The sequence below is a fragment of the Pseudopodoces humilis genome, chromosome 3, assembly GCF_049639895.1.
Source record: "Pseudopodoces humilis isolate 2021_Gansu_Grassland_sample_001 chromosome 3, ASM4963989v1, whole genome shotgun sequence".
Taxonomy (NCBI): domain Eukaryota; kingdom Metazoa; phylum Chordata; class Aves; order Passeriformes; family Paridae; genus Pseudopodoces; species Pseudopodoces humilis.
The window spans coordinates 21,328,172-21,354,040 of record NC_142202.1 but is presented as its reverse complement, the minus strand read 5'-3'; the positions used below and the strand labels follow the sequence as shown (position 1 = coordinate 21,354,040).

Below are 25,869 nucleotides of genomic sequence, written 5' to 3'. Positions count from 1 at the left end.
TTCTTTTTACAGGAATTTACATTTGGTTTTTATGTAAATAGGAAATTTTGAATGGATCATTGCTGGAGGAGTAACAACTGTGTTAGATGCTAAAGCTGGAGTTGACATTTCTTAAAAAATCAGAAAGATGTGATCCCTATAATGAAATTTGTGTATGAGGATTGTAAAGACTAGCAGAAATAATGTTGATTTAGATGCAGAATGACATCCTGATAGAAATGTTTGAAGAGTCAGCTGGCTGTGTAAGCACCTTTGAGCATTTCCTTGGGAAAAGTGAAAATGAAAGTATTAAGCAATACAACATTGCTTGAGAGTATGAAGAAAGGAAAAGGAGGAAGGAGTTAGCCGGGGCTGTCTGGGAATTAAACTGCCAGCAAGATGCCAGGAGGTCTGTGAACTGAACCAGTACTGAATAATGTTTTTCCTTCCCCTAAAGCCCTCTAGTTCTAGAAGCAGTTTTCTTGATAGTGTATCATGATGCTAATGGGCTGGAAAATGCAACAGTGACTAATGTTTCAACAGCTCTGTTCAAACATGTATTTTTTTTTTTTTTTTTTTTTTAGCTCGGCTTCCTGAGAAACTAAGGCATGTATAATTGTGCCTTTAGAAAGTTGAACCCCTTAATGATGTGGCTAATATCAGCTAAATTTGAGAGTGGAGGTGGTTGCAAATGTAATTACACTTCTGCAGAGGCTGTGAAATGGCAGCTGGGTAAGAAGAGAGCATGTGTTTTGGTGCTGCTGAGGGCCAGGCAGGCTTAGCTCATACCTGTGAGGTTTGCAGTGGCCTGGCAGTCAGTGAATGCACACTGGTCAGCCTGGCAGGGCTGGTCCTGATGTCTTCTCTCTGGTGCCCAGTGGAAATACTGAGAAGATATGGATAAGAAAAATTAGTTTTTATTGTGTTTAGTGAAATGAAACAGGGAGAGGTTCTTGAGAAACAAGGAAAAATATCCTACAGAATTTCTTTCTAGCAAAAGTTTTCTGTTTCTCGTATTGTTCGGTGTTTACTTCTTCACAATTGATTTTCTACTGCATTGTAACAGCATTTGTGTGAATTTGTGGATTCATTTAGCTGACCCATGCTGCTGTGCTTTGCTGAGGGAAGTTATTTTCTTTCCATGATGTCCAATTTTGCATGGAATGAACCAAGAGCCCTAATGCACCCCTAGTGTTGCTCTGAAGACTTAGGAAGTTTGGGGAGCAGTTTAATAGGACCTGATTTCAATGTTATCACTCGCCGTGGTAGCATTGCTTTTGCCTTCTTTCTGCTTGCTTGTTGCTCACTCTTTTGTACAGCTGCTCCTGTTTGTACAGCTGAAACGGCAGGGTGAGCAAGGCACGGAACTAGTCCAGCTGAAAATTAGCCCGATGATGTCTTTTCTTTTCTTTTATGGGAAAAATAAGCCCCAAAAGCTTTGTTTGTGATCTTGTGAGTATGTGTGTGTCTTTTTAGTTTTATTTTCTTTTTTCTGATACCGCATGGGCAGGAGCTATTTACTTGAAGAATTTCTGGAAAGAATCCTGCTTTGATACTTTCTTCTGGGATTATTTTTTTGCTTGCTCTAAGTATAAATGAATTTTGCTTTTGTATTCAATGTTTCTTTTGTCCTCTTCAAAGGTTAATGCCACAGAGCTGTCACAGGTGGTTCTTATTTTTCTGGTCATGCTGTTATAGCAGTACTGTTTCTTGAACTTGTCTTCCCAGTCCTTTTTTTCCCTCTGTATAGCTGTTGCAATAACTGTTCTATTCTCCTCCAATTATTACTGTTAACCTCTGCCCTTTTTCTTTTGTAAACTTGTAACTATTTCAACAACAAAGTGATGTTGATATAAAAAGCTAAAATAAGTTGCGTGCAATTGTGAAGGATGTGAATTTAAGGTAGCAATCCAAGGGTTTTCTCCTGAGAAGCAAATCTCTTCAGGTGAACTGTGGGATTGTTTTTTAAGTATGTTTTTTCTAATTGGAATGTTTTGGGTGCTGGGTAGAGAAAAAGGAAGATTCATATATTTTAGTAAATGAGCTGCTTCCCAGCTCTGTTTACCTCTTGAGTCCAGAAGGAGATGAGACCCTGTCTGCATGGAGCTACTTCAGAGGAAAGCTTCAGTGCCTGGTAGCAGGGCTTCACCATCTCCCCTACACTTTGTCTCCTCCATAAATGGCACCTTGGAATTGAAGATCTGTTTGGGGGCTTTTAGCAATACTTTGTTTACTTCCTGCTCATATTGTGCATTGTTCTTGAGAATACGTGAAGATTGCTCAGCTCCTTACAGGATTTGGGCCATAATCAAGGCTGACACTGACTGGCATATTGTCAAATTGTGCATGTATCATTTATTGTCAGATAACACTGGACATCCGTTAGTGTCTCTTGGCTAATCAAGAGTGTTGCCTCACATATTCTTACGATAAGAGGGCGAAGGATTCTTGTCGTAGCTGCCAGCTTTCATCATCCGAGTGGATTGCAGAAGACGGGACTCTAGGGACAATTGAGAATAGGAAGTTTGAAGATTTGCTATGTTCTCCTGAAGCGTTGGAGTGACTTTCATAGACTCAGGGCATTGTCTCCAGAAGGTTGCTTTTGTCTCGTTTGTTTTCTTTTGTGGCAGTTATTATTGCAAAATAAATGTGTAGTTATTTCTAAAACTGTTAATCTATGTCTCTGTTCCAGGGCGATTTGATGAAACTGTGATTGAAGAAAGAAGGCAATGTGCTGAAGATCTCTTGCAGTTTTCTGCCAATATCCCTGCTCTCTATAACAGCAAACAGTTGGAAGAGTTTTTTAAGGTTGGTTAGTATTTGCAGAAGTATTTGCTTCTTACTGACATGACTGAAGTATAGTGCTGATTCTGCTGTACTTTATACACCACGGAATGAGAGTGAGCTGGTCTGACATGCTTTGTGAAGGGACTGGGAGTTTTCCATTCACTCTGGAAATGCAGCTTTAAAAAAACCCCATGCCACACCTCTGCAAGGTGGAAAGTTTTACAGGAACTTCAGGTGAAGGGATTTGATTTTTTTTTTTATTGAATGATGAGCAAAACTTGTGATGATAAATTCCACTGGGAAGTAATAAAAATATTATCACTGTTTCTATATTTTCAGTAGTTGTTTATAGTTTCAAACCAAAGGAGTGAAGACTGTTTACACTGTTTCTGTATGGTCTTTTGTGGACTCAGGTCGAGAGCAACAAATTTGGCATGTAACTAGTTCAATGTGCTGCTTGTGCAGTGTTGTGAGAACCAGTCTCCATAACAAATTTTAGGACAGTACATTGATATGGACTTCTTTATTGTAGCTGAAGCGGTTTCTTTTCAATAGTTCCTTCAAAGCTATTTATTTTCAGTAGCTTAGTCTAATGTTCTGCAAACTCATAAGCATGAATTTACATGTACCCATGATCGTAACTCTCTGGAATTAAGGAAATGTTCATCTGGCTGAGATGAGACTTAAGCCTATTAATGTGTTTAGTATATTTAAATTATATATGTATATATATTTCCAAGAGCAAAATTTTATCAAAGCTTAAAATTCTTCACTTGTTTTCATGATGAAGTTATTGCAGTGTTCTTTAAAATACTTTAAGTAATTTTCTTTAAGTGTCTTTGGTGTCAATAAATGAGTGTGAGCCCACGTTAGACTATTTTACTTTTTGGTTTATTTGCACTTGCATTTTTTCAGTTCTTTGGAAATACTTCTGTACTTTTTCAGACCTCTCTTTCCCTCCTTTGATTAATAAAAGTATTAGTTTTAGCCTCCCAATGGACCTTTTCTGGCTTTGCAGGGAAATGAATAAAACTAGAAAACTGATGTTTTTTTAGGACAAGCTATGTCTTCAAGGGGGGTTATGCAAATGCAATAATTTAGGCTCATTTGTTAGCTGATGTCGTGTCTTGCTTTCCTCTAAGAGAGCCTTAGGTTTGGTGTGTCACCAGCTCAGCCTGTGTGCTTTTAGCTCTGCCCATGGGTGGTTTTGTTCCTTTTCAGATTTTTGTGCAAATAGCTGTGGTAAGAAAGACTTGTACAATGAATTCTTAGAAGTGTCTGAAGGGAGTGTTCTCTGTATCTATGTGTTATAATCTCCAGAAGAATAAGCTGGCTTGTGTGAAAATGTGCTGGCCTGATTCAAGACAGATTAGCAATGCTGGTTTGTAACATGGCCTTGAAAATGGTGCACATTCTGTTAAAGTGGCATGGAAAGTGTGCACCTGAGATGTGAAGCAGAAATTAAAAAAACACCAAAAAATTTAGGTGGTTTCTAGTGCTGTTGTTAGTTCTCTTCACTTTGATTTCTTTCAGGTTTGGAGAGGAATGTCCTTGTATCTTTAAGTCGCAACTACAACTGAACTCAAGATAGTAGGTCCTGAGTGGGATATTAGTCTGATGGACAAAGTCCTGTGCTTGGGAGCACCACTGAAAGGCACAGACTATATGTGACACAAGGGATCAGGAGAATTATTATTGTCTTCCTGTTAGACTTGGGTCTGCAGGTCTGTGTGGTTCAAAATTCTGAAGCTACAGTAGGCTAAATATTTAGATGTGTAATCAGTCTGTGGCAACCAAACATGACTTAACCGAAAATCCTTGTTTAATTTGCAGGCTTATATGGTTTAATTCAATTCATTAATGATAAAGTAATGTACTCACTGATTAGGAAATATCATTTTGGGTATCACTTCTATACAATGAGAATTTCCATAGAGCACAGCAGCCAAGTAATTCCTTTCTCTCTTTCTTTTCAGGGTGGAGAGGTGCATGATGGCTCTGAATTGATTGGTCCTGTTGAGCCTCTGTCTGACTCTCTGACTGACAACCTGTCTGACTGCAGCTCTGAAGGTTTGCTTTGTCTTCCCACATAACCTCTTAGCATGATCTGTTTTAAAGCAGCTCATAAATGACAAGTGACAGAGTTCTTCATGGAGCACTGGCCTCCAGTTTCTGTTTGTTTTTTATGGCAAAAATGCTGAGGTGGGATTGGCAAGAGAGAAATTTGGCTCAGCAGAGCTGTCTGCACTTCTGGAAGAAGTAGAGCTTCTTCTTCTAAAGGGTAGACCTTTTTCTTCTAAAGGTCTACATGCTGACTAGGATACCACACGTAGAGTAATTTTAGTGGTGCTTTTAGTGGCACTTCACTTGCACTAAATAATAGTATAGCTGTAAGGAAGGGTCAGTCAGCCCAAATAAATACTGTACTAGAGCTTCTTGACTGCTTGTAGGCTGAGTCAGCTTAAGCATTTCTGTGCACCATGCAATCTTTTAGATATCTATGTGTTTCTAATCTATGCATGGTCCTTGTGATTTCTAGGAAATCCTTTTCCAACTCTTAAGTTTTCCTTTGGAATTGCTTAGCACTCATGTATAAATCCACATTATTAAACCCTTACTAAGCTTATTTAGGAGGAGATCTGCTCTTTATGGCATAAATTTGCTTTGATAAAACAATCCTTGCATAACAAAAAATGGGTTTTCTCTTCTAACTGTGGTTGGTTATTTTTTTTTTTCTTGAGGTTGTATGACTTCTCACTAGGATCTCTCTATGTCAATAACTTTGTGCTTAGTTGTACAATATATTCTACATAGGAAGTGAGCTTGGCTCACTTGTAGTGCCTTCTATGATGTTAATGAACTAATGTCCCCACAATATTTTGTTCTGTGAAGGGAAAGGTATAGAAGTTGTCATTGTGTATGTCTATTATATGTATATATATAAATATATATATTTTTTTAGTATGTGTTATATATAGTTATTTGGTTGAAGAGGGCAGTTATGATAAGTAACACTAACTAGTTTTAAAGGGTTTTAATTTCTGTGAAATTCAACATTTCGGATTCTGACAATGCACTCACTTTATTTTATAGGGCACAGTGTAAAGAGTGCTTCTAGAAGTGCTTAATGTGAACATTTCTATTCATTATTCACAAGGGCCCCATTTTTAGCAGAAGAAAACCACTTCCTTTATGTCAGATAAAATACTGAAAAGAAAAAATGCTGAAAAGTAGAAAATTTCTTTGATACCCTTCTGAATCGTCTGGAGGGCTTTTACGGGGTACTTGGAACCTATGAACACAGGATTTGGAGATGCTGAATGTGAATTTTGTGGAGTTATATTTTCTAAAATCTTACGTGTCTTCCAGCTCATATCTTCTTATGCTTTAAAGCAGATTTTGGTGATGGGAGGCTATGGACAGAAGGAAACATCTGTCTTTAAAACCTCTAGATGGCAGTGGCAATACTCGGCCTTGAGTCCTCTCCCTGACTTTCCTCACAGCCTCCTGCCTGCATCTAATTTTTCCCAGTCTGATTAAGGCAGTTAACTGTGGCTGGTTCATTGTGCTGCCTTCTGTGGGCATCCAAGGGTCTCCACGTGGGAACGGTTCATTCAGGCTGTTGTACTGAGAAGTAGCAAATCCATCTCTTCACAGGTGCTGCTGTTTGCTTTTAAGGGTGGGTTGTGTTTTCTCACTTTCATCTATTCTTTCCAGACAAAGTTCGTTTTGCAGAAGGTGTGCACATTAATGGTGGAAGATGCAAGTTGACAGTAGTAGAAATGTTTTTGTACCAAAATAAGCAGCAATTACCTTGCGTGTAAAAGGAGTTTGCACTTCATGCTTTCATAGGAATCTGCTTGCAAGAGGCCAGGTTATCCAGGCTTTCCACCAATTTTTGGAAACTATTTACTTTTCAGATACATGGTGAAATTGCACAAGGCAGAGACAAGTACAGAGATTCAATTACAGTAAAAAATACAGTGTTCAATTTCAGCTTCATTATTCTCATCTTATATTCCTGACAAACAGTCACTTTGTCTTCTTCTCTGAGTACATGGGATGATGTTCAGATGTCCAACTTTCTCTTCATAAGTGTTTCTATATCAATTACCTTACCAGATTCTTTAGAGAACTTCATCAGGAAGTAATTTCTTTTTTTCCTCTCTCCTTCTGTTTTACCATGTCCACATTTTCTTCCCAGAAATAAGCCTGTGCACTTGAGATGCTTCCTACCCTATAAGCTGACTGGAAACCCCACGACTGTTTTTGTGTGGTGCCAGCTCCAGGCTCTAAACCTGACCTAAAGGAAAGTTTATTAGCTCAGGCTCTGTGCCATGCTGTCTGTGTTCATACAGCTTTTGGTCGAGTTGGCTACGAGGCAAGAGCAAACATGGTTTTGTTTAGCCTGCAGGGAGGGGAGCTTGAGTCTGTGTGAGATCTGCTGTGTGGATGGTCTCTTATTCATCTCATCTGGGTGGCCAGAACACCCTTCCAAAATCCCCAGTTTTTCCATTCATGCTTTCTCTCTGCACTCTTTGTCCATCAATCAGATCTGCTTCCGCCACCTGATACGTCTAAGTGGTGTTTAATAAATGCTCAGTTCTCCACCCTCAAATTTGATATTGCTGCCCCTAAATTGAGCAGGTGAATGGCCCATTATTACTTTTCTGTTGTGAGTTTTCCTTCATTCTTGCAGAATTGAGGGCTACCCAGTCAGTTTCCTTCTCTGCATGAACACTTCACTTTATGGCCCTTCCATGAGAAGATCAGGAGCATTGTGTTCTGTGCACCCTGTCCCTTCCTCTCAAGTAATCTAGGTCACAAATATCACCATCCCTTGCTTTTCAGACAAAGAGTGGCTGGTAATTTGTTCTCCTTCATGACTTTTTCCTCTCATTCATGGTAAAGAACTGCTGGCTTTTAGAAAAATACTGTTTCTACAGTGCCTTCTTACTCCTCTTCCACAAATTGTAAACTCCTATAACTCTACAGCTGCAAAATGTAAAGGAAACTTTGAGTTAGTTGCCTTTGAGTTAGCTTCTTGCTGCTGCCACATATTTTTTGGAAATGAGTCAGAACATGCTACCTGGAAATGTGGTTAAACTCTTCACTCTGACAATAGTATAGGAGAAAGTATCTCTGCATGCAAACAGCTAAATGTCTTGACCTTGTTGCCTGTTTTATTACCTCGGTGAGTACATGTGCCAAGGTGATAAAACAAACTGCTACTTGATATCCAGGTGGCACTGCCAAATTTGTGCCTTGCTCCATATGTCTCATGCAGGATACTATTCTGGAAAGATGTTTTTGAGACTGAAATCTGGCTTTTTTTTTCCCCTGGTGTGTAGGTCCCAGCTTTGAAAACTTTCCTGTTTTAAGTCTCCTTAGCCATAAATCATCAGAGCAGAGAGAGACAGGGACTATAGTCTTTCTGCTGCTGGAATGAGATGGATTGGAGTCTGATGTTTGAATAATCCCCCACTTAAGCAAGGACCTGTGTTTTGTTTTTTAAATCTTTGAAACACTGAGAAATGGCAAGCCTAATACCACTCTCCCAGTGTTAATGGTGTGTTAACAATTGGATGTCTCTGATAGGCAGTCAGAGCAGTTTCATATTATAGACTTACCTGTAGTAGGGTCATGCTTTTTCATTCTGATGGCAAGGGGACTTGTAGTCTGTTGTACATGTGGATGTCAGAAACATTCTTTCCTTCTCCTTTTCAGTTCGAAAGGATTTAAGTGGGCTTGATGATGTGACACTTACGAGCCAATCAGAATGTGGAGGTGAGATCTAGAAGTTGTTTCCTTTACATTTGTGGAAATTAAATCATTGGAAAATGCTAATTGAGTGAAAGTCTTTTGTGGATGATAGTCCTTATAGAATGAAATGGTATATATGTAAAATACCTTTGTTGCCATTTCTTCCCAAATAACCATGAAAAGTTCCTGTGGTCTAACTGAAGGTCAGCTTGCAGTAAGGGTATAGTGACTTATGGCAAATGTAAAATAAAATGTGTTAGCTCAGATTTGAGTGACGAAAGAGGTGTTAAGTAATTAATTCTACCATGTGTTAGCAGTGAAGGAAGATTATATGTGTTACATGTGAACTGAGTGCTGCATGATACATAAGCTGACAGTAAATCTGTGTTAATTCAAATTCCTCATTTACTGTTTTGAGGATGCTTCATCTTACTGATTTTAAACAGTATGTTTGGATTTCTTGCAACAGTAATTTGGCTCCTGCTGGTTGGCTTTTCTAATAGCACTCACACAGGTTTAGTTTTGTAATTTCCTGGAGCCCAGTGGTGAGCTGTTTTGGAAGTTTAAGTTGGGTGTTAGATGTTGGTCTCTTCATTCCCAGTACTGAAATGAAGACCTATTGTTCTGCAGAGTTTGTAGTTAATTTTTAAAAGTATGTTTCTATAGGTACTAAAATTTTTTAGAGACAACATTGCAATCAGGGAGTTTCTGTGGGCATTCTCAGGAAACTGCATAAGTGAAAAGAGCTAAATCTTTGAATGGGATGAAGAGTTTGGAAGGCTCCTAAGGTATATGAGCAATATAGAGTAATGGATGTCTTTCTGACTTTCAGGCTTCTCCAGTGACAGTGACCTGATCTCTCTGACAGTCGATGTAGATTCTCTTGCCGAGGTAGATGATGGAATGGCATCCAACCAAAGTTCTCCCAGTAGAGCTGCTGGTCTTTGTGTTACTTCTGAGGCCCCAGTCCAAAGCACACTGGCATCTGAGCAGGAGTGGAGCAAACCCGAAGGAGAAAAGGAAAGCCATGGTTTGTTTACTGGAAGCTTAAAATCCAAGCCAGGCAAACAAGATTACTTGGAAAAAGCAGGCGAGTTAATAAAACTGGCCTTGAAGAAGGAGGAGGAGGAAGATTATGAAACTGCCTTAAGCTTTTATAGAAAGGGGGTTGATCTGCTTCTGGAAGGTGTTCAAGGTATGGATCTTACCATGATGCATGTCTTCTCCTTGTGTTTGTTTATGGCGTTTCCATGGTTAATATCAACTTATTGCATTGCAGAGAAGTAATCTGAAATGCAGAATTACATGTGCTTTGCTTTCATGTACTTGATAGCTGTGTGCTTGTGAGAGAGAAACCTTTCTGTCTAAGACTGAATGATAATTTAGGGTCTCATCTTCCAAGTGCCCAATATCTCCTCTGTTAAAATTGCAGCACAACCTTCAACTTGCAGGTAAGTAGCAAAGTCCTCCACTTTTGCCTCTTTCCTTTTTATTGCCTAGCCATTAATTAATATGTGGCACTTGCAGCACTGTTGAAACATTATTTAATTTACATGGTTAAGTGAGGATTAATTATCCCCATTTTACGCATGGGGAGAGGCAGACTCAGGTTAACTTCCCAATCACAACAGGATTAGAACTGCTCTTGTCTCACAGCCTCTTGCTTCTTCCATTAAACTATTATCCTTTTCTAGCTAAAGGATGCATAGAAACTTACATGCTTGCATTGCTAGAGGAGAACAGGTTTTTTTTTTTTCTTTTCAAAAGACTTTGGTCTGTCAATATATATCTGCAAAAGCAGTTAATAGACTGGATGCAACTACATGCAAATTTCTGCTTCCTTGCACCTTGTTAGTAAGGGAGAAATTTTTTTCCCTTCTCTAGCTCTTGAGAATCTTGAATGATAGACTCACATAATTTGCATTTTCCCCAACAGTGGCTTAAAACTATAAAGTACAGGGGAAGATTTGTTCTTCCCTGGAGTGAATTCAGGATCTGTGTATTGTGCTTCTGTCCCACACAGATCAAATGAGTGAGATTAGAATTGTGCCTTTGTTTAACAGTGTACAGCACAGGTGCATTCTGCTGCTCCAGATCTGGACTTAGACATGAATGTATCAGACACACACAAGCAAGGAGCCTTTGCTACATCCCAGTGGGATGCACAGCAATGGTCCAGACCTTCTGAACAGTTCTATCAATGGAAGTTACCTGCTGAGCTGATTTAATGGGGCCTGGCAAAAAATAATGTGTAGGTTGCTGATGAGAACTAGAGTCATGAGCCAAGATATGTGCATAGCCTTTGCTTAAAGTATCTTATACTTTTTGGCAAAAGTAAATCTACCTCTTTTCTAGTCTCAGTGATGTCAGTAGGGTTGCTGCTTTGCTGCTTGTTGTGGCTTTTCAATGGCATTCTACCTTTCCTTGCTTGTGCTGTCAAAATATTTTTCATTCTTAGTGTCAAATATGTTGGCAGTCTTCTGTTGGAGAGCCCAGCTATTCTTTCTTTGCAAGTGTACTTTTTCATAGAGCTGTGGACCATTCAGTTTTGATCTGCTGAAGGATATCCTATTTTGTCATAAATACTTTGGTCTGCCAGCCATGATGCAAGGCTGCCATGATGCTGTTTTGAACTGACAGTTCAAACTTCAACTTCAAAAGCTTTCTTTATTAAACAGTTTCAAACTGTTAGGGCATGAAAACAAGTCAGTCTATTGCACATCAGTTTTGCTGTGGTAATTATCATGTATACTTGAGTTGTGGCAGTGGTTAAACATATTGGCTTTGAATTCGTGGTAATCCTTAGGGCAGTACATTTGCTTTAAAGTTGTGAAAGACTTTTATTGCATGTAGGTGACTCGTTCAGCTCATGCATACGAACTTGTTAAACCAGAGTGGGTTCTTACTTATATTTGCCAAAATTTCCTCCAAGGATTTTTCCTTTTTTTTCTGTTGACTAGCCACTTGTCCAGCTGCCTCAGACAAAAGTTAATCCTTTTCTCTTACCCACTTATCCCTGCTTTTCAGCCTAGGAAGAGATTAAAGGAATCTTAGAAATCTGTGATATTCTGCCCAATTTTCTTGATGCTACTCAGTACAGTGGGAGTTACTAATGAATTTTTAGTGATGGCGCTTGTGTGGTGTGTGTCAGTGTTCCTGATGGATGAAGAAACATGTAACCAGCACCGGCACCTTTTTCTTTGCAGTCCCTGATATTGCCTCTGTATAGCACACAAGAGGGAGTTATGGGAATGTGTTGCATTTTAAGTGGCATCTTATCACTTGGGATAACTGTACACAGAGTGGTTCCTAGCAGTCATCTCCTTTTTAATTTCTCTGTTACCCTGCATGGCTGTGAAGGAATATCCATTCTCTTCTAGGCATTCAAACTAGAGTTGGGTAGATCCAGCTCATTTTGTGTCCCATTCTCCTGGACGCTTCTGTAAGCTGGCAGAGAGACACTGTTGCCCTCTTCGTGACAGGGCTGGTCCAGATGTCTTCCTAGAAAGAAGACATGAAAAAAGAATGTGCTGTCTCATGATCTATGAGGACAGTAAAAAAAACCAAAATAAACCCCCCAAAAAACCACACCCAAACAAAACTTTTTAATGTAGCTGCCTTGTGAAGGTAGTGTGTTTAGCATTAATATGTGAACATTTAATGTATATTGCATTGCACCTCATGTCTTCAGTTATTTAAACACCCCTAGTTATGTATTTCACACAGATAATAACATACTCCTTTCAAAGATAAGGATGGTGCAATTACTACAAAATGCTTCTGGTCTTCTGCCACTGGTTATTTTGCACCTGTTTAGAGTAAATAAGACTTTGTAACAGCTGAGAGTGAAACCCGGTGTTCATCGATCCTTACACACCTGTGCAGTGCCGTTGTCTCCGCGCACAGCCACTGCAGAACGCGCGGCCTCTGGAGCGGGCCGCAGGTGGCTTTTTCCCTGGAAAATGCAGAAATACGGGAACGCAGACTTTGGCCACGAGGTGGCGGCAAGGAAATAGAAATTGCCGCCCGAGACTTGGAATCGGGCGGTTGTACCAGCGCACGGCGATGGGGAAAGGAATGCCACCCATCCTCTGTGCTTCGAACTTGGGATTTGAGACTGTCCCTCGGGTCGCAAGGGTGCAAGACCTCTGTGAGCTGCTTTGGTGGGTCTGAAGGGTGAGGCTGTGGCTGGTACCAGTCGTTCCTCTGGGCTCAGCACAAGATCTGCTGCTCAAGGCTGCCTCGTCAAAGCCACATAGGAGAAAGTTCAGTGCTGCAGGTTTATAGACCTACGCTGGTTAGTGTGAAGTAGGAGGCTTCCCTAAAGGCAGCCAAGCACACTTGAGCCTCTTGTATTACTGATGATTTTCCAGCTCTCTGAGCTGCTGGTGCTAATGTTGGGTGAGGCAGGTGTCTTATGTTTGAGAAATTGCCATCTTGACTTTGCTTTCAGCTGTGTGCACATGTTTTCAGATGTACAGTGCTGTTAATTGTTCTGGGCAAGGTGCATATGTATTTTCTTTTGCTCATCTCTTGCAGAGTTTAGTACTAAATCCTTTCATGTCCTATTTGTGGTCCTGCCAAGAGACCCAATTTGTGTCCCTTGGGGAATGACTGCTGCCTGCGTGCTCAGAGACTGGTGTATACTTTGGACTCTGGGCATCTCCTCCTTACATGTGTTTGGCCTACTTCTGCTCCATACACATCTTTAATATTAACCAGTTGTCAGTGGGAAGAAGGATGAAATCTTGGACTGGCAGTGGAGCCTTTGAACTGCACCTTTTGTGCCTTCCTGTTTCACCAGAGCTGCCTTGCTTGCAGTGATGGGGAGTAGCTGCCATAATTTTCTATTTCTTCTGAATATGTACCAATTCTGCTGTTCCTCTTGCCTTTTCTGGGCATTGCTGCATGCAGGGTTTGGAATCTTTTGGAAGACAGGTGTGTAAGGGTTGTGTAGGATGGTTCAACAATTCTCTAGGAGCTGAAATCTTCTAGAATTGAAGGTTTTCTGCCTTTTTAAGCATACCAAGTATGCTAACTGATAGAAACTTTGGCTCGCAATTATAGCTGTTCCTTTGTTTTGTTAGCATGTCAAAGCACTTTGAGGTCAGTGCATTGCTTCAGGCCTAGTGATGGAAAAAAATGCACTAATCAATAGCAAGCCACCAACTTCTAGCTGGAAGTTAACTCTGTTTTATGCAAAGTAGTGCATTCCCTGACTTTGGTATAGGGCATAGCTTATGTTAGGAACAAGCAGATCATGAAATTATGGAGAGGTTTTTTTTTTTTGCAATAAAGAAGGGAGTCCTGTTGGTATAAACTGCTCCTCTTTTTACACCCGCAGCCATTCTTTAGTTATATCCATTATGGATCTGGTCAGTCTAAGGTGTGTGATGAACAGAGTTAACCCTGCTGTTTACTGCTGTGTTTCAATAACTTCAGGCATGTGAAGAAGCAAGAACACTGGACAACATGGCCAGCATAATTCATGTAGGAAAGTACAGGATCTCTTCCATGTGTTTTATAAACCAAATGTGTTCATTGCTGGTCTGTCCATGTTGCACATTAACATCTGAAGAGAGATGATCCATTTACTCTGTCAGAGTTTTGGGATGTTTATTTTCACACGTGTAGCAGCTGTGGCTGGGCAGAATGAATATTGATTTAGTTTAGGCAGCATGAACCTTGTTGCATGAAGTATGTGATGCCTCTGGAGTGTCAGCAGCCACAAGCTGTTTTCCAGGTATCTCTGCTTTGTGTTAGGGATCTGCAAGTTCTGAATAAGCTGCTGGTGTCTTTGAAAGCAGACTGTGAATGTCAGTTTTGTATTGCTCCATGCTATTTTAATGTTTATCCAGTAAACAGAGCTGGAACAAAAATTACACAAATTACTGGAACTTTGCTAAAATGACTTTGACTTTTAACCCAGAAATGCACGTACAGTGAAATGCTGGGAATACTTTGGACAGCTAGGTGATATTTTTGGATATACTGAAAACAAACCAACTTGTGTCTAATTACTGGGATTATGATGGGCTATGATTTGAACTTGTGATGGAGCCAGGGATGCAAACAGGAGTATGCTTGACAGAATGCCAAGAAGACAGTACTTTATGAAAAGGGAAACAGCCATGGCGTTCCACCAGCGCATTTCTGGCTTCCTTTGCTTGTTTGTTGAATGGCACTTATGAAGACAACTTCTGTTACCACACAGTAGCTATTTTAAATTCCTTTCACTCTTGAAGGTCTCTGAGTAGTGTTCCTCATTGATGTTAACAGTTGCTGAGCTATCCAGCAGATGTGTCTGGTTGTGTCAATGTCTTTAAGAAAACAGCAGACCTGTTTTCTGAGAAGGTGAATTGGAGTGTGAGCTGACGTCTGCAGGGAAACCCTCAGAGTTGTGCTGGACTCCACAGGGAGAGGTTGGTGATGGGATGACTGATGAAACTGTAATTCTTCCCACCCTAATTTTAGGCTTCTGTGTTCCTATGGTGTATTATCACTCGACCTGTTTGCTGTTGTAGTTTTATACTTCCACTGAGGCTGGAACCACTCAAGGCAAAAACTTCCTGACCTGGTTCCTAGCAAAGGAGCCAAAACCCATTTCTGTTTCTGCTATTGGACTGTGAGGATGCTGTAGAACTTGGGCTGAGCTTTCTGTACAATGATACAAAGTGCTCCCTCTCTCCTAGTGCTTCATACAACCTTGAAATCACAGCTGCTGCTTCAGAAGAAAAGTGTATGACAGGATTTGTCTGTTGATAAGCATCTGGATTAAGAATGGATGTTGGAAATACTATGGTTGGTTAAAAAAAAAATAAAAATCGTATTTCACCATGCTGCCAGTGATGCTGAAACACATGCTACTATGGAGTTTAAACTGTTCATAATTGGAATGTGTTGTCTTCCAAGCCCATTGCTGACCATACAGAGCTTCAGAGCAGATTAGTGCTGTAGGATCCTTCACTGTGCAGTACATGCTGGATGGACTACCCTGAGTGATATCATTACCTGTGTGAAGGTGCTGGATTTAGGCACCTGGTTGTGGCAAAGCAGTAAAATACAGCGTGTGCCAGTGAAGTATGGTTAATGCATATAGTTAATGCCAGAAGCTGGTTGCTATATAAATACAGCCAGATTCAGCTATGCAAAGAAACACTTAAGGCAAAGTTCCATTTAAGCTACAAGACTTCTCTGCTGATAAAGCCAGAGGCTGATAAAGGTCTGAGGCTGCAGGGCTTAGAGCCTTGCAATACACGTGAAAGTGAATTGTAACCTGCAATACATCCAATGTGTTGGGTGTGATGCAGAGATGACTCTGAATGTGGTTACTTAGCATGTGGCTGTTAAAGAATTAATAAATACGTGACCAGGTGAGGCTTATAAATCTCATTTTCCTTCCCTCTTGGGACAAAGCTAGCTCCATTGACTTGGTGGCGTTCTGACCTTTGCAAGATTTGAGTCTTTCCTCATAGCAGGTCTTTGCCAGGTTGCTGCCTGTGCCTGGCCTCTTTGACAGCTGTCTCTTCAAGCCTGCACTGCCTTTTATCTCAGCTGTTGTTAGCTACAACCCTTAGCTGCAGAGTGCAGGAATGTTCTTTTGACTATAGTTGTGTGGGGTTTCTGCCTCCCATCAGAAGACCCAGTAGGGCTGCCACACTCCTTGCAGCATTCAGGGTAGACAGGGCAGACTGATCTAGGTTACAGTGCCGCTGCTGTCCGCAGGTGAGAAATTTGAAGTCTCTGGCTGCAGAATTCAATGCCTCAGGCACTGTAGGTGAACTGAGGCAAATTACTAGCTGGAATAGAAAAATTGCATAGATAGGTTTAAGGGCATGATACTGCATGATAATCAGTGCTCTGATTATCTCCCAAACAGTTCCTGCATATACAGCTTCTCTCTTTTCACATCCTCCTTTTCTCTTTTCCTGTCCTCTTTCCCTCTTAACTTTTCCAGTATCTTTAGCTTCAGAGCTGTGTAGAAGGACTAGTATAGGTTTGATCTCTACAAGGCCTGCCGCTGGCTCTTCTGTTTTAGAGATTTTTGTAATTGCTTGGGGAAAAATACAATTTCCCATAGTAGTATATAAAAGTACATATGAATTGCATTTAATACATAAATATGAGTAGTATTAGACTGTCGGGATTTACGAATCTCATAATTGGGTTTTTTTACTCTGCCTTTTTCTTTTTTATCCCCTGAAGTACTTTACTTCAAACTGTTCCTACTTGAAGGGGTAGGTATCTGTGTTCCTGTGTGCCTGGGTTACCTCTGCTCTGAGGCAAGGGATGTTTGTGGATGCTAATTCTAATTTGAACTTGTCCTCTTAGTCAAGATGGAGGAGTGCAGAGAACTTAGAAATTTCCTCTCTCCTGTGGTGGTGGTGGTGGCCTGTATAACTTCTTTCCTTACTCTGACTGTCAGTGCTCTTCCCCTGTTCCCGTGGTGCTTGTGTTGGAGGACTTGCTGCTGCTGTCACCATTTTGTTCCCTGCTCTATGCTAGTTTAGAATATTTAGAATAAAACTAGCAAGAATATTGCTAATTTTCCAGAATATCACTGCTTGTCCTTCTGTCTTGAAACACTTAGAGGGTTTATTGCCTTCTGAAGTAGTTCAACAGAAGAATGTTCAAGAACATTTGTTGTATTAAGTCTTACTTTGGTGAAATACCTTACAGTTAGGACTACAAGTATTAGCAGATAGATGGGAAGTTAGGACTTTCCTCCCTGAAATGCTGGGTGCTGTGACCATTAATTTTATTTTTTTCCAGGCAGTTGTACATGCACATGAAAAGCTGCCACCACTTTGTGGATTTAACATAAGAGTTTCTCTAGAAGCAGATGTTTGTTGGTTAGCATTTCTGCATTTCTGGCAAGTTACATTTCTTATCTTCAGTTTTATTGCCTCCTGCTTTACTGGTCACTCAAACACATTTCACCCACACCATTATTCTGTGTAATCTTAACTTCAGCAAATATGCCAACATTTTTTTTTTTCCCTAGGGAGAAATGTCTTTACCTAGATATTTACATGACAGGTGTGTAGCCATAGGTTTTCTACAGGATGCAGAACTGGCAACTTAATAGGAAATGTAGATCTCTAAGGGTCTCAGGCAACCTGCAATGAAGATGATGTGTGTAACATATGGACAATAATAGCTACCAGCACACTAGAAAGTTGGAAGAAGAATTTGTCACAAATTTGTGCTTTAGTGTGAAAGGTTTAACTTTTAAGTGGCTTTTCTTCTTGGTTGATAGAGAGCAGTGCTGTCCCGAATCTTCAGAAAAGCAAGAAAGAATAGTTCTGATAAATGTGTTGCATCTTAATAAATTTCAGCTCTCTCAAAATGTTAAGAGGAAAAAAAAAAGAGGAAAAAAATGTTGAGAAAAAAAAAGAGGAAAAATGATCACTTCAAGCTGTTTTATCATAATGGGCTTACCCTTTGTCTTATTTTTTAATATTTACGGTTTTTTTTCCAGCTGCAGAATTTGATCAGCTCCTCAAAGGAACTTGCAGTTAATATAATGTAAAGCATACTAGAGCTGATGAGGTAGTGGTCTTATTTCACAATTCCAAACCCCCACCTGCTGCTAAAATCTATAGCTCTTTCCTTGATGCTGCAGTATCCGTCTACCCCAGCACCTGCCACATTTCACTTAAGTAATTGTTTGAAAATTAAAGGTTACCCACCCTCCTGTGAAAGTTGGTGGAGACTGGTTCCAAAATCAGCAGCTTTTCCCCTTCCTGAAATAAATTTTGGGGTTATAAAACAGTGTCCAAAGTCATCACAAACCTGTGCTGGATTATGAGTCGCATTGTCACTTATGGTGTGCCTGAGCTTTTGTTTGGCTAATATGGACAAAGGAGTCTGCTTCACATGATGTAAGAAGTGTTTGCCCTAAGAAGAACAGAGGTCCTCTTGAACCAATTAGGCAAAAATAACAGCTGGGCTACCCACTAATAAGGAAGGTGCTGCTAAACCTCTTTTCATTGTGAGAAGAAATAAATCTTTTAAGGCTTACTCCCTTGCATTTTTATAGAGAGCAATTCTTTGAAAAATTCAGCAATCCAGCTGGGTGATATGTGCAGGAAGACTGTGAAGAAGATAAAGAAACTTTTAAAAATAAAAAATGGTATTATAGCTGTTAGATTTGGCAATTATAAATGTTTCATTGAAGATTTCAGTATTTAGAGAAAGTTTTACTGTTTAAATTGTTAAGAACGTGGAGTTTGGGGCTGGCACAACAGGCAGTCTCACACAAGTTCCTTGTAGCTTGTTCTGGAAGAGGATATTCCTTCCTGGAGCAAATCTCTTCTGATATCTTCTTTAAAGGAAGGCAGCCCACATGTATTTTTAGTAAGTCTGAGAGAAAAGCAGGAAGAGGAGGTCACAGAGGATTGGGACAGGTATTACCAACTGTATGGCCTTACTTTTGCTGTGAAAATATCTCTGTCCTGGCCAAGCACCTACTCAGACAACCTATGTTGCCCTGACAGATTAACTCTTGCTGAGGAACACCTCTTAACACCTCAAGGGGGATGATTTGGAACTGGTCAGGCACAAAGAAAGGGGATGTCTAGAATTCCTGGGTGGGTGCTACACATCATTATTTGCTGATTATTTTTGGGGTTTTTCTGTATGTGTTAGTAGCAAGTGGCAGCTAGAACTATCTTTATCATCAAGAGGGAAACAGATCTTCACCATGACTTCATCCTGAGCCCTTGGAGGAGAAAAGTTACACACCAGAGCAAGTCTGACAGCACTACTGTGCTTCTGAGATGTGTTCTCTTTATAGCATCCCAGATTATTTGAGGAAAAAGTTTTTTGTCCATGGTCTTTACTGACCAAATTTTTTAAAATTTGTCTAAGTTGATTGAATATGGCCCCCTTTCAATAGCTTTTTGCTGTTACTACCTAAACATACGTCATTTCCTATATGATAGAATTACAGGAGATTTGATGTGTGAATAAGCAGTTAACTGAGCTGAACACTTCTGCATTGAGTTAGCTGATCTCTCAAAGGTGTATCCTCTTCTGAGGTACTGTGAAGTGTGGGTGAAAACTCTGAGCAGAAGACAAGCAAGAATTTTGCTAGTTTTCCAAATTCCACTGCTGTACACTTCCACACCGCTGTGGAAGGGCTGCTTCTTTGTGTTTTTCATTCAAATCAGTGCACTATTGGCAAACAATGAGACAAGTCCCAGAAGAAGTCAGTGGCACAATACTTCTGATATTTGTGGTTTTCCTCTGTCAAACCCTCAAAATCATTTGAATGTTGTTAGGAATATCCATATTTGTAAATATATTGTAGCTGAGCTGTCTTTGCAAAAGTAAATTAAAGAACAAATTTTAAATCATTGGCTGCTGTCCTAATGTCCTGGCTTACTGTTACTTTGGTCAGCGGGTGGCCTGGTCAGCCTTTCCAAAGCCAATTTTCATTTTAAGGTATTTCTTTGAAATAGGCAAAGCCTTTGGAAAATGAGGGAGCAGCCTGCTTGTGCTTATGTGTGTGGATGAAGGCTTATATGTGCAACAAAGTAGCTGTAGAGTTTTTATATTCTGTTTGCAGTAATAGTAAACAGAGCATCTAAAATAACCACTTGCACATTGCAACAAACACATCATCATTTGCTTAAAAAGAGTTATAATTACAGTTGACGAAGCATGGACACCATAAAAAATGCATTAGTTTGGCTTGACACATTAATTACCTGTTTTTGCAGATGTTTTTATATATTGTTGTGCGAACAGTTTACAAAATAATTACGGGAAAGTCATATGGAAAATAAACTAAGTGGGTGGTTTCTCGCCTTAATATTTTCATTCATGTGAATCTGTGTGAGGCACAGCTGCTCTGTAGCAAATGCAGAGGGAGAAAGAGAGAGAGAGACGGGGAATCTTGAGGGGTTTTTATTCTAAGGTCTCTATGATCAGCCTTGCTGCACTTTTATATCTTGCTTTAGCAGTGTAGTTTTTAAAAGTGTAAAATGACATTGCTGATTTAATCCCAGTGATCAGGAGAGGGGAGATGCTTTGATCCTGATCAGATGCAACATAAATCTTCTGGTATCTAGGAAAATAAATGAAAAATCAATATTATTTTAAGCAGGATGATCTTTTATGAGCAGTTGTAAAGATTCATCAAAGCCTTTGACACAGTTTAAACATTTCCTGTTTGCTGCCATTTAAAGAAAAATGCCTTTCAAGTTTAAATTGTAATTAGAGAGATACCTCTTTAGATTATTGTGGGCTAACCATAGAACCAAGAATGGAAATAGGAGCTCAATATGCTCACACAATATTTAAATCAAAAGTTCTTAACTAGGAATAAATGATTATTCCTAATTTATTATAAAATAAAACTGATGCATTTGAAAAGACACATTTTACATAACTAAAACCAGTATTTCATGGCAAAATGTAACATTTCATTTAAAAAAATCCATGAAGTCTGAATCACAGCTTTGACATCTGTCAGATATAAGGATTTGTTCTAGTACTGTGTTTTAGTGATTTGTTTGGTTTTAAGTGAACAGTTCTATGACCTCGAATTTGGCATAAATGCTAAAGATTATTTTTAGCTTAATGGGGTCTTTATTGTTACTCTCTGCGTTTGAGGCTTTTTAAGTAGCATTTATTTGTTTATTAAATTTGTATCCTCTATTTATTTACAGATTTTTATGAGATATTGGCTGTTTAAATGGGAATTTTTATTGCAATGTAGTTTTTAGATTTTCATAGATAAACTATTGCAAAAAAGAATAATAAAAAAAAAAACAAGCCAAAATCCTATTTCCGTAAACCTAATTCTCAGTCATCCACCTGTTAAAGTATTCAGAGACTGAACTGTTAATGATCTTATCCACAAATATGATGCAAGAACTTGTTGAATAAATGTTATTTTGTGAATCCACACCCTTTTTTAGGGCTGAAAATTTTAATGAGGGGAGCACTTTGCAAAGGTTATTTAACAAATTGCTTGGGAAGGGAAAGTAGAAGGACAACTGAAATTAATGTGTTGTGAAAGTAGGGAGAACAAAGACACCTCTAAGGGGACATCCTAGCTGGTTTGCATTAATTACTGTAAAATTACTGAAGCATTGGAAAAAAGCAAGAAACATCCAAACGAATCCAAATCCATATAACTAACAATTAAGCAGTAAGCTTGGCTTTTATCATAGCCTTAGACACTAAACTGGCAGTTTTCTAGCAGCCTGCTTGAAGGAAATGCTGGCTGAAGAGTGTATTGCTGCAGGTGTCTTGTAGTGCCTCAGCAGCTGCCTCTTGGTCTCTCGGGGAGGACCTGGGTGCTCACCAGTGCGTCAGCAGGAGAAAGTTTCATGGTGCTTTAACACTAGGTGTAGAGGTAAAAACAAGAGTTAGTCCTGTTTTATGAAATTGCAACACAACGCTTACAAAAAAATACTGTGTATCTACTCTCTTTTGATAATGCCAACTTCAACTTCACAGAGTTGAGTGATATTATTTTTTTTAATCCTAAATGAGAGTAAGACTGGCAGTCTTATCAAGGTAACTTTTTACCAAGGTTCCTCATGGTCTTCAGAATGAGAGAAATTCCTGAGATATTGATAAGTATCTATAATATTGTATGCTGAATGTGCGCTGAATTTGTGTCTGTCTCAAACCAAATGTAGACAAAGGTTTTTGCAGAGCAGTCTTGTGTCTGTATCCAAGGAGGGGACAATCGCTTTTCCTGCCTGCTGTGAGGTGGATGGTAAAATTTGCAAGAGATCACTTATCCCAGGACTTGGAGTAGACCCAAAGTCTCTTCTGCATACTTTTGATGGAGTCTGGGTGTGATGGTTCTGTGTGTTTGGGTAGTCTGTAGTTGTGATACGAAAGGAATGGGAGTCTCTATTTTAAAACAATCCACCTTGAGCCCTACCTTTAATTCTGTCCTTGAAAATCTCACAGTGTCTTACACATTGCCACAATTGGCCCCTGAAAACCTCCTGCAGTAATTTCTGAATGCAAGCATTCGCACAGTGAGTTCTCTGTCAGAAATTCCATAATAAGCTTCCCTTTTTTATGAGACTCGTTATTGATAACCCACAACAGTCCTGTTTTTTTTCTTATCAGTTACAAAGTTTCTGGCTGAACTCCTTCAAGGTTACACTCGGTTCCTTTCATAGCCCGGTGATCGGTGTCTTACGAGTTTCAGTCTTCATTAATGTTTGTTATCTGCCGTTGGTTGGGGTTTGTGTATTTGTGTGTTTAATTTATTGCCTCTCCTGTTCCTTGCCTGGTCTTTCATGTGGAGTAGCTGTTGGGCAGGTATCCTTGCAGTTCCTTGCCCTGTTTGAGCATTGGTTTGAGAGGTGCTGACTTGCACCTGGCAGCGCAGAGCCTGTCACAGTCAAGGCTTTGTTTCTGCAAGGCTTGGATGGCCTCAGTTAGGGCTGGGAGAGACTGTCAGGGCCACGTCAAGTCTGTGCTGTCCTTCACTCTTCTGGGACATTTGCCTCTTTCTTTTTTTCAGCATAATAATGTCATTCCTGTGTTACAACAATGGTGTCTCACAGTGTGTTATCTTTGCTTGGTGGTTCACTGGTTGGGTGTTGCCATCACAAGTTGAGTCTGTTACAGCAATGTATCGCTCAGAATTTGAATGCCTAAACCAAACGTAAAGCTTCAGAGTGAATTCAGAGTTTGTGTGGTAGCATGTGGTTCGCACCAAGAGTTTGGCTAGATGAGAAATAATACAATTGTCCTCTAGCCATCTGGAAAGTGAAGGAGTTAGTGCAAGTGCTTATTGCTTTCTTCCCATGTTATCCCAGGACAAGAGGCAAGGGATGTATAGCACTGAAAAGCTGTGAGCAGGAGTTCTTAGTGTCTGTCCTCAGTTGCCTTCTTGCTTTTAATAGCATTTCTAGACTTCATGTATTAGGTAAGTCCATACTGGAAACCTGAGGAAAAAATAAGTTTGTTGTTTTGTTGTAAACATCTTATTCTGTCTTTCCTAATTGATTTTGCTTTTTGGAATACAGGGTTTGGATCAGGGGTTTGTTTCAGCTCTTACTTATGTTACCATAAGAACATACACCAAATCACAGAAATATTAGGAAAGGCTTTTTATTTACCTTAGTCTACAGCAAGGCTTAATTTGGTTTTTTTTTTGTAGAACTCTGAGATCATAGTACTGGATTTTTAGAAGATAAATATCTTTAGGTTTGATTGTGAATACCCCAAATGAAATCAAAAAGGTAGAATCAAATTACTCGTGTGCTTTGATTACTTAGTACACCTCTCTCTCTATAGAAAAAATACCTTTTTTTTCCTTCATTGAGGTGAATCAAGTCCAACTCGTCGAGAAGCAGTGAAAAGGAAGACTGCAGAATACCTTATGCGTGCTGAAAAAATTTCCAGTCTCTACCATAGAAGCTCTGAAGATGCATCTGTTTCTATGGTAGGCTTGAATTAATTTTTTTCAGAATTCATAATTAAGTAGCAAAGGATATTCAAGCTTAAGGTTCAAAAGCTGTCTAGAATTTCTCTTTTGGGATGCCCAAGGAGTATTTTGATGCTGTGTTTCTTTTAAGTTGCTATTGTTTCTGATTCTTGATAATGTTACAAGTTTTTGATTTAATACAGGACTGGTTTTCACATGCTTTCCTACTGCTCATGGTTGATGATATAGACATTTTTCTGAATCATGCTGAAGAATCCAAAGGTAAAGCAGAAAACCGTACTAGAATGTAACATTTAATTTGACTTTTCCATGAGAATATTGGTTGGTCCTGTAGGGAGGGAGAAGCCTGTTGGTTTCTTTAGCCTAGCATATAGTGATGTATCGCAAGTGAGTCAAGCACAGGGTAGAGGGTATCAGATTAATTTTCCACATAACAGGTCTTTAATAGAATAGAAGTTCTTCCTGATACTTTCAAACATCTCTCTTGGATATGCTTGTGGGATCATCTCCTTGATTTTTGAGAAGTTTCTGTGCTAATTTCCACTTTCTTGAGCAGAATACACTTAATCTGTGCTTCTACAAAAGACAAACAAAGCTTGTTCTAAGATACCCTCAATAAATATCTAAATTGCCCTTCCTTAAACAGTTCCTTTGGGATTTATCTGTTTCTACTTTAGACTTTTACTGCAGTCATGTTAAACTGACTGCCCTATTGCAGTAAGTATAAAAGCTACAAACTTCCTGACTCTCTAATATCAAGGGATAACAAAAGGGATAGAAGATTATTGCTTCTTACTTTGCACAGATCTAAAAATGCTTTAAGGAGATGACTGCTGCAAAAATTGGAAGCCTTCTAAAAGCTGTCTGTCTAATAAGTAAATTTAAAAAGCAAAGACACTGATTTTTTTAAGGGTAGATTTTTTCATGTTGAGAGCCCACAAGTACAATTTTGAGGATGTTCCAAATGGGATATATTTTGTGAGGCTTGGAGTCTTGCTGTTGCTATGAACTGTACTTTGAACAATTTAATATTTTGGACAGATACGAACTCCTACTAGGTATTCTTTCTTTGGGTCAAACACCCCTGAAAATGGGGAAGAAGCTATATTGAATGGAATCCTCAGTGTGTTTGGAAACTGAAGAACAAGAGAAAAAAAAATCCATGAACAACCTATTTTTGCCTTTTTATAAGTTTAAAAACTATCTGTGGTTGGGAAGGAGGAAGAAATAGGTTGCATTTTTCTGTGTGAACTTGAGAGGTAAAGTATTTCCTCTTTCATGCTGTACTGAATAAGACACATGCCTTCTTTGCAGATCCAAAGAAAAGCAGATTTAATTGGGATAAGACAAGAAAAAAAACCAGATAGAATAAAAAAAAAATTCTCCTTCTGTGCTGAAACTCAAAATTGACAAATTATAGCAAATCTTGTTTTGTACAAAGTGTTGCACCTGACTGATTTTCCTGTTTACTAAAAAAGGCCATGCAGCCATGATTTAGCCTTGTTTTTTCATAGACTTGTACATGTATTTTTAATATCCTTTATTTGCTGCTCTTCATAATACATAAATTTTACTTTTTTCTTAGAATTTTGAAATTTGCTGATATCGAGGGCAGATGGTGCTTATGGGTCATGATGGTTGTGGTGATGAACAGCTTGTCTCTTGTTCATAGCTGAAAAGTTACCTGGTAGAAGGACTTAATTCCCAGAATTATTGTGAGGGTAGTGGTAGGGACCACAAAGAATTGGCATGCTCTGTGCTTTTGCTCAATGTCTTAAGGAAAATGAGGAATGTAACTGTTCTTGCGTGTTGGTCGCTGGGCAGACCTGAATTTTTGCACCTTAGTTACTGCTTAGGATTTTTACTGCCCAGGATAGTTTATATTGGACTTTGCATGACTTATTCCA

At 39.4% G+C, this 25,869-nt stretch overlaps 1 protein-coding gene across 3 annotated transcripts in view; it reads left to right on the top strand.

Annotated features, from left to right (window-relative positions):
• Positions 1-25,869, top strand: part of RPS6KC1 (ribosomal protein S6 kinase C1) — an 86,075-nt gene that overhangs the window by 14,496 nt on the left and 45,710 nt on the right. For all 3 annotated transcript variants that reach the window (XM_014252961.2, XM_014252960.2, XM_014252962.2), the window contains 5 exons: positions 2,672-2,787; positions 4,743-4,836; positions 8,494-8,553; positions 9,362-9,724; positions 23,841-23,959. In XM_014252961.2, the coding sequence (XP_014108436.2) occupies positions 2,672-2,787; positions 4,743-4,836; positions 8,494-8,553; positions 9,362-9,724; positions 23,841-23,959 (752 nt within the window). The remainder of the gene's footprint in view (positions 1-2,671; positions 2,788-4,742; positions 4,837-8,493; positions 8,554-9,361; positions 9,725-23,840; positions 23,960-25,869) is intronic.